Raw genomic sequence first — 13,986 nt, 5'->3', positions numbered from 1 at the left:
AAATGCAAAACTGAAGCTGCAGGAAGAGTAGTGTCACCCAGTAACACTACAAAGAGTCTTCATATTGTCAACTTTGGACTTGACAATATGAATGACAGAGATGTAAGATTGAGTTTTTGTGAGCAAACTATCTGATAATAGCAAATACCTTCTTTTAACAACCAAAAAAGATGACTATATACCTAGGAAAGCCTAGATAATAAACTCAGAAACCAGACTGATTATATAATGATTAGAAAAAAGAATTCGAAATAGTACTGTGCAAACCCAGGAGCAGATAGAGATTCAGACCACATTCCATTTGTTTCAAAATTAAAAGTATGACAAAAAAAAAAAAAAAAAACACTAAGAGCAGAAATAAAGTACATTATCTGGATTTCAATTATCTAAAGAATGACTCAGTTAAAAATAAATAGGCAATAAAAATTAAAGTTAGCAGATTTAAAAAAATTCATTGAAGTTAAAAAATTAGCAGAGCTAATCTCAGGCAGTATGGTCACTTAAACAGAATCAGAGAGGAAAGATTAGCAAAACAAGTGTTCTCTGCCATGTTGGCAGGAAAAAGACCCAGATGAAGACCAAGATATAGGTGGATTGATACAGTAAAAAAGTGCATTAAAAGATAGAAATATAAGATCTGACAATGTTGGAGCCTTGAGAGGTAATAGATTGATTTGGAAGAAAATTGTAGATAGGGAGTTAGTAAATTGATGTAAATTTTTCATGTAGTACTATCAATATCCTGTATACCCCTTGAGGGTAAATGTCAGGAATTAGATAATGATGATGATAAAAATTAAAGATTGTTTTGAACACATTAGAAAGGAAAATTCGTCTAAAATCGAGACATAAGTGGAAGAATTCATCACAAAATATTATTATTATTAATTAATAACAAGTATTAATTTGATATTAAAATGACTATCTTCAATATATGAAAATTGATACAGCCATGCTGAGGTTTAGGAAATGTTTTAAAGCTGCTGCTGATTGCAGAACAGTTTCTCGAACTTGAATTGATTTTGGCACAGCACTTAGGTTTTTTTCCATCTAATCCTATGTGGAAGGGTGTCCAAGGCGTGGTCAGGTAATCTCGACTTGCCTTAATGATGATGCAAAATGTATTTCTTATATTTAACAAGATAGATGTCAGCAGATCTTCCTGCCTGTCCACGAATGAGTTATAAGTCACATCACAAGAGCAGAACACTTCGCATACTTCTGGATGTGATCAAGGCAAGGATTTGTCTTTAAATTAATAGGTGATAGTTATTAGTTTGATGTATTTTGAATGAGAGAAAACAAGAGGCCATTCCAGAATCTGAGTAAAAGACTTGGCAGCAAAGTCTAAAGACTAGATTGTATATCATAAATAACTGAAAAGATTGCCAGTTTCAGATGTGTGCACCTGTCAGTGAATGACTTTAAGGAGAAGAAAGATAAACATTGTGTCAATGTTTATCTCTCTCTTTCTTTTACTCCTTTCTGAAAAAGTCATTAAACATATACTTATTTCTTTACATGTGTAAAACTGTTTACATAACATTTTGTAATAATACTCTTATTGTTATATCACGTTTAATGCTGCATTCTCCATTAATATTTCTTACAAACTGTAAATAATAGTGAAGTTTATAACTCCTTCATACCTGTTTTAAAGTCAAACAATTTCCAGTTCATACTTCCGTTCTAAATTCTGAACTGTATCAGAGTTAGAACTTCTGAAATAATAAGCTGTGTATATCACCTGTGTGACAATTCCATTCATGCAATGCAGTTTCAATATTATAATAAATTTTCCATTCTCATCATCTAGCCTATCTTATACCAATTCATGATCTAAAAATTTAAAAGAGATTCATTATATTTCCTTTGTTTTTCTTGACTATTTATATAAAATATAAATTTAATTCTGGTGACCCCTATTTTACAACTCAAAGGAGCTTATTTTTAAAAAGTTCATCTTCAGTGATTTTCTTAGCCTTTTCTCAAATAGCTATATTGATATCAAGGAATCACTTAACAACATCTCACTCTGTCTAATCAATACTCGAGGATCAATGCAATTAATAGATATATGCATACTAGAAAAATTTAACTCACTTCATGTGGTTCTTTTCTGTCTCTACTAAGGTGTAAAGATTCTTCTCTGCATACTGCCCAAACATGACGCCAAGATCGATCACTTGATCGCTTCAGTATTAAAAAGCATAGATATAATTTTAATTTTCTTACTAATATTATATTTTTAAACAACTTGAAAAAATACATTTATTAACAATGTGATTTTGGTTGTTCTTGTTCTATTTTGGAATATTGACAAAATTATCATAAATGTCAAATGTGTATCACCAGTCAGTGGAATACTGATGTTAATAATGCCATGAAAAAACCAAATGAATTGAATTATTTGCAAGAATTCCATTTCTCAGTTCTCTAAAAGTCAGCATCCTTCTGCTGTTCCTCATACATCATTCTGATGGACTCCTGAATTACACAGCCTCCATACAAGTGATTGATTTAGCACAATTTTGTGAGTGGTGTGCATGATCCTAATCTCAAAATATATTCTGAAATATATTTTATTTTTTAAATGCAAGGCTGCTTGTAGCACCATGCAGCAGTACTTCTCCCTCAAGCTGCCTTACTGAAAGTAGGAGTTGAATATCTAAAAGCAAGAAATAATCTAGAGATTATTTCTTGCTTTTATAGTGGTGCACACAAAGGAGTTTATGATGGGGAGGTTTGTTATGACTTGACTTGACTTTCCTAAGGGTAAAAGATGGTACCTTTCTTTAAAATAATCTTTTCTACTATTAATATATCAGTATTTTAAAATAACTTTGAGATCTAACGAAAATTATATAGAATTTTATTAAAAAATTCAAATTTAATTCATCCAATGTTACATGGACAATGTCAGGGAGAGTCTGTTAACTACATTCAAAACATGAATCACAATAATGATTCATAAATCATGTGTATATTAGCTTATGTCTCTGTAGCTGAAGTATATGATATTACACTATTAGAGTTCAAAAGAACAATTGCAGAAAGTTGCAAAGATAAAAAAAATAATTTAAGAGAAAACCTTATGAACAAATAATAGTAATCACTTCTAAAAACGTGGATATTGGCCTGCAGTCTGATCAGTTCACATTTGAATGATTATGTAATGCTATATGTGTTTCAAGGAAACGGTGATCAAATTTGAACTTGCTATAATGAAGAAGTTTTGTCTGGTTCCAAAGAACTCTGTGTCTAGTGTCAATAGTGATGAGAGATATTTTGCAAGGTAGTAAGTCGGAGAGCTAACAGAGTTCACTATTGGGCATAATGGGTTGTCATCCAAAATCCCCAGAGCCAGAAGTCACAGGGAATCAAAATTAAAGTATCCCTGTTTAAGGCCTTGTGGGGTACCATCCAGTGATCCAAATGCTGTGAAAGTTTTCAGGAATATATTGTGCATCATGCGAAAGCGATATTTGAGGAGGGGAGAAAAGGAGCTCCAAAATTCACCACCAAGGGCATTGTATTGATGTAACAAATATGAGTGTAGTAATTTTTCTGTGTGTGTAAGAAGGAGCAAAGTGACACAAGCATAAATAACACATTTTTATTCACTTTTATTATACATTCACGGACTGCACTGCCCTGCCCAGTATGCCACACATCCCATGCACAGTGTTCAATGGCAGAACATAGCTGGTAAGGACTGATGTTGCGCACATTCTGACTTTCAGTTATCAGGATGATTCCGATAAACACTGTTTTTGAAAAATCCCAAGAGCTAGAAGTCACAGGGGATGAGATTAGTTGAACAAGGCAGAATAGCATGGCTGATCACTTTGGCTTCTGTGAAGTGTTCTTGAAGAACTTGCTGTACAGATCAATTTATGTGCAGAGGGGCTCCCATTCTACATGAAATTGACTGAATCATTGTGTCATAATCATCAACGAATTACTACATTGACTGAATCATCACTGTGCCACAGCTACAGCAGGTGCTGCTGTAGCACAACAAAATTGTTTATCATATCACAATACCTCTCAGCAATAACTGAGCAGGTCACAGAACCCAACTGGCAAATGTGCTCAAAGAAGAATGGTCCAATGATAAACAAAGTGGTAAATAAACCTGCAACAGACAGTAACTTTGAGTGAATGTAAAGAAATTTGTTGGATAGCAAGTGGATTTAGCATAGCCCATACCCAGCAATTTTGGGTATTCACAGCTTTGTTCAGGTGAAAGTGAGCCACATCTTCACAAATTCATCCAACTCCACTTAAGTAAGGAATGTTAAAGCAAATGACAGTGGACTTTCAAAGTCCTGTGGGCACAACTACTCCTGTCACCTTTTTTGAGGCGACGAAATTCACAGAGTGCAGCAACAGCATTGTAATTTTTAGGCAGTACAGCTTCACAAGCAAAGCACACTGGGGCAAAGTTAGTGGCATCACTATGGATGTATTAAGAACCAGAACGAAGGTAAAAATCCAGTATCCATCTTTTTAACCTCTCACAGTACTACAGAGTTGAGTGACATGCAAATTCTATGCATTTGATGCTTGCAATGCACATGGTGGTTTTAGTAATACTTTTTTTTTTCTCACATATCATTTCTGCATGATACACAATATATTCCTGAAAAGGTTTGTTAGCAACATTTGGATCACTGGATGGCACTCCACAAGGCCTGTAGAGTGCCATCTCTGTGGTCTTCCTAAAATATATTTTAGGAAGACCACAGAGACAAGGCATGATGAATTCATAACTTTTCAACAGCAGTGGTCTCCACAACTGTACATTGCCTAATAATTTAATTTATTGCTTTGACTTTTTGTTGGATCCTTCTGAAAATAATGCAGATTGACAAAGACCTATTCCTTAATAAGAGATGGGTCTTTGTAAATTCAATCTATACACTTCCTTCAAACCAGCTTGGAAACTATCCTCCTTCCTACCATTTACGAAGGATACATTAATCCCCTTCTTTCCTTACTAGGTGTCTATCAAGTACCCTGCTCATGTCATCTTTAGTAATTGGATAAACTGGTCATTCTGGCTTGATTCTGAATTGAAGAACATCAAGACTGTATTACATTTTTGAAATCTAACAAGTGTAGCCTTGATTCTCATGCTATTAACACTAGGCACACAGTTCTTTGGAACCAGACAAAACTTCTTCATTATAGCAAGTTCAAATTGAATCATCTTTTTCTTGAACATGTGAAATGCTACAAAGCTGTTCTGAACCTGAACTGATCAGACTATAGGCCAATATTTAAAAAGTAATCACTATTAACGGTACATAAGTTGTTCTTTTTAAATTATTTTTTATCTATGCAACCTTCTACAGTAGTGGAAGGCTGTGAAAGTAGTGTTCCTTTGAATTTTAATAGTGTAATATGTACTTCAGCTGCAACTGAAACTTGAGCTAATATACACAATTTATGAATCATAATTGTGATTTATTCTTTGAATGTTACTTTCCCCACCTTCCTTATGATGGCAAATTCTGGCTAATGTTCACCAAGGTCTCTCTCCCTGATGATGTCCATGCAATGTTGATTGAAATGTATTTGAATTTTTGAATAAAATTCTATATAACTTTCGTTACATGTGCAAGCCATGCAAGTTATTTTAATATGTCTAGTGCACGTTTCATTGAAACCATTTAATATACCAGTATGCTATCATATACAGGGTGAGTCAAAGGTCAGAGTATGATTTGACATATAAATAACTTTTGTTAATAGTTCAATTTCTTTTATTGCAGGTACATATTTTAACTGAGTCTTGGGAGATTGATCATAAGGAATTTCACAAAGGAACAACTAAAAGTAGTGGAATTTTATTTTCAAAATAGCAGGTCCATTATTTTGATGCAAAGAGCTTACCACCACCACCATTTCCAAGTCAGAAATGGACCCTCAGCGACAATGATTCGGAAACTAATGCAACGCTTAGAGGAAAAGGGTTCTATGATGAATCTTCCACCTACTGCCAGATCAGGAAGTTATCGAGTCCTACTTCTTCAAAACTGAAGATGGTGGCACCTTGACAATTACTGGTGAGAGATATCGGGATATGATTGACAATTTTTTACGTCCTGCAGTGGAAAATCATCCTGAAATGTAGTTTCAACAGGATGGGGCAACTTCCCATACAGCCAGGGCCACAATGAACCTCCTGAGGAAATTGTTCGGTGAGCGGATAATTTCAAGAAATTCCCAGATTAATTGGTCACCATGTTCACCCGACCTTACAACTCCCCTGATTACTTCCTGTGGGGATATCTGAAGGAGCATGTGCATGTGAACAAACTGTGTACACTTGAGCAGCTCAAGGAGAATATCGTTGTAGAAATTTGAGCATTAGATCCTCAAACATTAACTGTTATGAACAATGCAATCGAAAGAACCAGACTTTGTGAGAAGGCAAATGGAGCTCACTTGAAAAATGTCATCTTCCATACCTAACCTAATAAAATCTCCATATGTCAGACATTCACTGTATGTAATATCACTGAAACTGGTTCATGAATAAAAAAGTTACTCAAATGCGAAATCCTACTCTGACTTTTGGCCCACCCTTTAGTAAGACATTCAATACAAGGATAAAATTATCCATAACACTTTACTATATTATAATAAATTTAGTTTAATCCTTTATCCCAGTGAGAGCAAACAAAGTTTGCACCTGAAAATATCTTCAGGACTGAATATAGTGTTGTACTATCTTACCTGGGTAAGTAGTACAACACCAAGGCAACTCATAGCAAAGGTGGAGCTAGCTACCTAGTCTAACCTAGTGAAAAATAAACTTTCAACTTTACTATATTATACTATTTACAACTACCAAAAATTATTGTTTTTAGTTATTATAACTTCACTAAACATTATATCTCTAGATTAAACTAACCAACCAACCATGAAGAGAATAGCATGAAACTTGTGGTAATATCACAATAAAATGGCAATTGGCACAATTTTGAATTTTTATCTGAAGTGAACGTTTTATAAACTTATTGTAATTCATAAAAGTTCCTCCTGAAAATTTGTTATCACAATAAGTGAAGAATTTGTGCAATTAATGAGAAAATGACAAAGGAAATAATGGGAAATCATAGACTGATTACAGAACACAAAAAACTAACAGAAATCAAAAATAATGGGAGATGTATAAGAAGGAATTAGAAGAGTATACAATCATAAAATTGAAAATGCAAAATTAATGTTTCAGAAAAAAAAAAAAAAAAATTAAATTTCAAAATGTTGTGTTAGCTTAATTTAATATCACTTACTTGAACACTTCATATAACTAAATATATACAAACTGAAGCATTAAAATCAAAAACTTAGTTTAAAAAAAATCAAATTCTAAATGAATATAATTTACCCACAAAAATTTCATAACTTTTAATTAAAATATAAAGTAAAGAAATACTGTATATTTTACCATATATCTTTAAATTACAGTTCTAAGAGAAGAGTCTCAATTTTATGCCAGCTGTCCATCACTGGATCTGTCCAACCAGGAAGCTGACTTGTTTACACCAGCCAATCACTCTCCCCATGTATACCTTAAGATGGCCAATGATGAGATTGACCTCCCCACTCCATTCCCATGAAACAAAGGAAACGGAGGGAAACAACATAAAAGAAATAGTGGTAAATCATACACTGACAATAGAACTGTGTTTATGTATGGCAGGACCCATGAATAAACACAGTTGAAAATTTATGCAATCAGTCAACTTCATAATTAGTCAACATATGATTTATCACTATTTATTTCATGTTGTTTCCCTCCATTTTCCCTTGTTTTGTGGGAATGGAGTGGGGGAGGTCAATCTCTTTTTCCCCCCATAAGTTTCACTATTGTGAAGCTTGCTAGTCCATAGGGGTTAACTAGAGTGAGCATCTACTGTAAAAGATCTGCCAATATTGGATTTGCAGTCAACTGGAATAGATCATTATCATACAAACAAAACATGTTCAAGAACAGAGCTTGTAGAATACCAGCATTTGTTACAATCTTTGAAAAATAAAGATCAGTCAATCCCCTCATACATAACAGCTGCCAGCCTTCTAGAGACAGAAAGCAGGCAACCAAGTTGTAGAAATAAGAAGACAGACTATACGATAGGCAATTATTAAAATAGGCCTTTGTGCCAAACTCAAACTGCCAGACATATCAAGAGCAACCATTAAATATTCCGCAAACTTTCCATAGCATTGTTATGTCACCCATCTTTCAAAAGATGGGTGACATAACAAGAAAACTTCCAAATGATCACCAATATGGGACCCCTAACTGGCAGGCAGTGAAGTGCAGTGCACAATATAGAGCCTTTCCATGTCAAGTCAACTCTTCCAGGTTGGAAAAGATGCCAACTAGACTAACTAGGTGGTGGATGACCTTCATTGTCTGATGAAATACCACCACCCAGCTTATTTGAGGCCTAAAGTGGTGAATGCCATGTTTGGTCTTTAGAGTAGGGGGTTCCAGTCTCTACTGCAATGAAGCTATCCAAATAGTGAGGTCATCTTCCTAGGTGACCTTAACATCCACGATTCCACCTGGCTCTCTTTTTCCAACAACCAACTAGACAAGATGTGCAAGTCTTTGCTATAACAATGTCCTAATGCAAATAGAATTTGTTATGTTCCATCGAGTTGTTTTTTCAACTCCTGGTAATTCAATGAACATACACTCTCCATTCAGATCTGTTCCTGGGCATGTCCTTCAAAATTTTCAGGCACATTTCAGTTGCTTCTTTAATCTCTTCTCTATCCACCCATCTAATTCTTGGTCACCATCTTCACCTGCTTCCATCAACTTTAGCAAGCATCATCATCTTCTCTAGACTGTAATTTGCTCGCATAATATATCCAAACTATTACAAATTTTGCTTGATGATCACAGCATCGAGGTAGCAATCTAGCTTTATTCTGTCTATCACTGATTTATTGGTTTGCTTTGCAGTCCATGGTATTCTTAGTAAGCATCTCCAAACCTATAATTCAAATGCATCTATCTTTCTTCTTTCACTCTTTCTCTTGGTCCAACTTTCACATTCACAGTACCAGCAAATAGAATACTATCAAGATAATCATTTTGCTCTTAGAATACTATTGATTGCTTTTTGACCAGTTCTTCTTCCAGATACACTACAGAGGTCACCTATCCTCTCGGAAATCGAAGCAAGCCCCCCCCTCTCTCTCTCTCACAGAATACCTGTCTGCCAACCAATTTCGACCTCTTGTCATTTTGTACTACAAAGATACCAAGTATGATGACCTCTGGAATTTCCTCTCTTCATTTCCATGGTCTGACTATTCCTTCCACTCCTGACCCAAACATCTGCTCCAATAAAGTCAGAGAAATTATCCTCACATGAAAAGGTAAGGCCTTTTCATTTTCCATCAAAGCAGCTAAAAGAAAAAACTCAGCTTACCACACAACTTTCATCAAGAATTCTCAGCTTCATACTCAATCTGTACTGAAGGATCCAGTAAATGCAAAACAGTCATCAGCAGATGTAATTCCGTCTTTGTGAAAGCTAACAGTGGAAAACATGCCTCCTGTCCAAATGGAAGTGGTACCTTCTGGTCCATTGCAAAAGCCACTGGATGTAACTTCTGCTCATTCATTTCCACCTCTCCCTCTCTTATTCAAATGCCACCACTGTAGCAGTACCCAAAGACAAAGCTGATCTCCTATCTCTCCTTTCTTCAATTCCTGTATAGATGATAAAGGCAAATCTCCTCCTACCATGTCAGTAACTGGGCACCATATGGCTCCTGTAGTTTTTCAGCAAAAAGACAAGAAAAATACTAAACAACTTGGACATTAAAAAAAATCTTCTAGTCCCGATGGCATCTCTCCAAGTGCATACAAATGTTGTGCTCCAGAGCTGATTTGTCCTCTATCATCTCTTCAATCTTCTATACTCAGCTTACACTTATATCAACATGTGGAAGCAAGCATGTATCTAACCTATTTCAAACTAGGGAGAAAGAAGTCCACCATCCAACTACTGACCAATTAGCATCACCTCCACCATCTCCCCAAATAATGTAGAAAGTTATCAACAGTCAATTTCTCCCTACTTAGAGGTCCACAGGCTTCATCAGAACCGACCAGCATGTATTCTGCTACTCTAGATTGACAGCTGATCTCTTGGCCTATATCACCCATCACAGGACACCACAGGTAAACAGAATCAGGTATACAAATTGATTTTCAAAAAAAAAAATATTCTATATATTTGGTATAATCATTTATTATTATCAAATTCTGATATGAGGCTGAACAGGATATGATAGTACTACATGAAAAGTTTACATGCTGAACAGTTGTTAATTTGCAATCAGCATCATAAATTTAAATTTATGATAATCTAAAAACTGTGCAAAAATTCAGGATCCAGTTCACGTTTTTAGTGTTCTTGCATATTTTCATAGTCTGTCTTTTTAATGATGATTTTCATACCCAATATATTACAGCAATTATTCAATTTAGTTAGGGAATCCTACAGGTCTGAACTGATTTTATACACATATATAATTTAGGAACATAACATCATTTGTATAAAGCAAAGAGCTGAGATTAACATCTCTGATTTTGATATCAGTCATAATGCTATTGAGATCAATGTTTTAGGTTGCCAATAACATTCTTTTTTTAAATGAAATAGAAAATATCAGAGCATATCTCATAAATTTCGTAGCTTTAACGTGTTCACTTGGAGTGGTGTCACATTCCATGTTTTCCCTTCAAGAGGGAACTTGCATGACAGTAAATTATGTTCCTTCTGTGTTTAGTAGACACATTCTCACAAAGTTTTAAATATATAAAGCATGCTGGTTTGAATGTTATCAATTAAATTTTAATTGTAAACTTAGTATTGTCTTAATGATAATGTCTATGGGAGAGAAGTGAAGTTATTTATAATTATGAGGAGCTGGATCATTTTTCATTCTTGATGTCTTCAGTTCACAATGTAAATGCAAGCTTTCTTGCATTTACAGTATGGTGTCTGTCAGAGAAGTGATACTTATCACAATTCAGGGACATTTTCATTCATCTTCTGAAAGAATGTGTAGTGAGCAAAATTATATTTATTCCTATGAATGAAAATGAGTCTTACTAATTTCTGTTTTTGTTGTTTATTTTTAATTTCTTTTTTCTATTAAAATGTTAATAAAATTCATGTTTGATGTTAAACTTTGTTACTATTGTTGGTTACATTATTGTTTTTATTTCATTACATGCAGTAAGGATATGTAGTGTTTAGTGATACTTTTGCTTTAGTTTAGTGTGTATGTGTGTGTGCTCGCACACATATACAGCTAATTCTCTTTTTACACAATTTTTTGCATAATTTCGAAACAACACAGTTTAGAGAAAAACAAAAGCAATTTTATTTTTACATTGTATATTTTGATTTAATATGGTTCAAATGACACTTATTTTCAAAATTTCTCTTTGAATTCAGTTCTGTTAAAAAGAGTATTTCCATTATAATTATCATTTCCTAGAACGGTACATATGTATTTACACTTAAATTTTGGGGTGCCCTCTCGATGTTTTAAATATCAGGGCTTACTCTATGCTACAGAATGTAGACAATTGTGGTGACAAAAAAAAATCAATTTTTGCAATTATTCATTATATTCACTTGCTGTTGGTTCCTGTAAGCAGAAGGGTGCTGTGCCAATTCCTCAAAGTTAAGTTGGTCTGCTACAGGAGGCCCACCTATATAAAGCTGCTTGGAAGGAGTTAAGCTGTTTGCTAACCAATAATTTCTTGTTTGCAATTTGAAATGTTTACATGTCTTGTGTTTTGTTCATGAAAGTTTTGTTTGTGCAATAGAGTTATACAGGTATGTATTAAATTTTGAAGTTTTGTACATGTAATATCAAATTAGTAAAATTAATTATTGATTATTTTCAGATATTTTCATAACAAGCTGAGTTCAGGCCAAACAGAGATTGTCAGGATCAGGTTTTCACTTTAAAAATAGTTGAGAAATTAGGAAATATAACATGGATATGTATTTCAGTTCTGTAAATCTGGAAAAAATCTATAAGCAGATGGCAATTGAAAATTTGCTTGACATACTACAATTATATGGATTAAACAGGACATTATATCAAGTAATACATAGTATAAATTTGAGTTTGTCAACAATATTCAAGGAGATAAAAATATAAAAGAAGATATTGAGAGTTGTAAACTCATGAGAACGAATAACAACAACAGCATATTCTCAGCAACTATCCAAATAGCTGACACCATAGTCATGAACATCCTATAAACCCCCAAATGCCACTTGGTCTGATCCCCCCCCCCTAACCAATCTACAACATCCATGTGTGATACTAGGAGATTTCAACAGCCATCACAATTCATGGAGTTATAATGAAATGATAGTAATAGTGAAAAGCTGGTGGAATGGATGGACGACCAGGTTCTTAATTTAATATATGATGCTAAAGATGCCTCTACCTTATTTGCAGCTAGATGGCATAGAGCAGAGGTTCCCAACCCTATACCCACGGGCACCATGGTGCCCGTCGTTGTTCAACCGTGTGCCATATAGTGTATGAAATAATCACGCAACAATTCATGGCATGCTATATGATGCATGCATTAATGACACATGGCGAGTATTAAACGCATACAATGTAAAGTAGATGCGCATTCGAAGTTGTTCATTCCAGTTTAAGAACTGGAATATCATCATATTCTCCTAATTATGAAGCACTGGCCAATGAAATGAAATGCCAAAGATCACACTAGCTTACATATATATATATATTTAAATTTTTATATAATGTAAACTTTTAAGTAATAAAACATTTGATTATAATGTAAACTTTGTATGTATTCATTTAACAAAAGAATTCAAAAAATTTGCTTGAAAAAATAGATGGTGCTCGTCACCCTACCGGTATTTTAGAATGTGCTCTAGGAAACAAAAAGGTTGGGAACCCTGGCATAGAGGATACACTCCAGATCTCTGTTTTGTAACCAAGGATCATCATCATCAAAATCTCAGCATAAATAAAAAGTTCTTGGGCCCTTCTCTTCCCAAGTAGTCAGCACGGACCCAATCTCATATTCTCTAGGAATTCAAATACCATTTACGTTGTCTGTCCCAAATCCTAGATGAAACTTCAATAATGCAAACTGGAAGAACTTTGCTGAACAAGTAGATGCCAATATTAGATGGATAAAACCTATGCTTAATAATTATGGCAGATTTATAGGAGTGATTAAATGAGCTGCAAAGAGAACTATCCTTAGTGGTTACAGGAAAGAATATATTCCAGGTTGGAATAGTGATAGCAACAACCTCTATCACGAATTAATAGAAAAAGAAGACCAGATAGTAGTTAAGGATATTCTACACTCCAGGGATAATACAAGGAGAAAGAAATGGATTGAGCCAGTTGAAAATATCAATTTTACACATTCAAATAGACAAGGATGGTCCTTGTGTCCTATTGCAATAGAATCCAAGAGACAGCAATCTATAGATGTCGAAGAGAAGGCAAAACTGGCATTCACTCTTATGAATGCCAGTTTGTAAAAGACATCAAACTGTTGAAATTGAAGATCCTTAAAAACAAACCCTACCTTTCCAGACCTAACGGTTAACTAACCTATATTTATTATATAGGTTAGTTAACCATTTTATGACATTCTTGCCATAATTTCTTAAAAATTATGGCAAGAATGTCATAAAATGGTTAACTAACCTATATAATAACATCTTGGTTTCAGGAAATCTTCCCTCTCTTTTTAGAAGAACGAAAACAATAACCATTCTAAAACCAGGCATAGATCCATCATGAAAGCTAGCTCCATCATTAGGAGCTAGGTATAGATGGTGCTCCTAATGATGGAGCCATAACTCAACTCCATAGCTCAACCCATAGCTCTTATGAGCATTACTCTTAAACTTATGG

The 13,986-nt window shown here is 34.3% G+C and overlaps 1 protein-coding gene across 5 annotated transcripts in view; it reads right to left on the bottom strand.

Moving 5' to 3' along the window:
* Positions 1 to 13,986, bottom strand: part of RhoGAP19D (Rho GTPase activating protein at 19D) — a 503,360-nt gene that overhangs the window by 171,555 nt on the left and 317,819 nt on the right. For all 5 annotated transcript variants that reach the window (XM_090412052.1, XM_090412051.1, XM_090412054.1 and 2 more), the window contains one exon: positions 2,104 to 2,193. In XM_090412052.1, the coding sequence (XP_090268178.1) occupies positions 2,104 to 2,193 (90 nt within the window). The remainder of the gene's footprint in view (positions 1 to 2,103; positions 2,194 to 13,986) is intronic.

Source organism: Typopeltis vanoorti, chromosome 22 (assembly GCF_054136105.1).
Source record: "Typopeltis vanoorti isolate ZY-2024b chromosome 22, IOZ_Tvanoo_1.0, whole genome shotgun sequence".
Classification (NCBI taxonomy): Eukaryota; Metazoa; Arthropoda; class Arachnida; order Uropygi; family Thelyphonidae; genus Typopeltis; species Typopeltis vanoorti.
The sequence above is the reverse complement of the archived record's forward strand: the minus strand, read 5'-3'. Positions and strand labels throughout refer to the sequence as shown.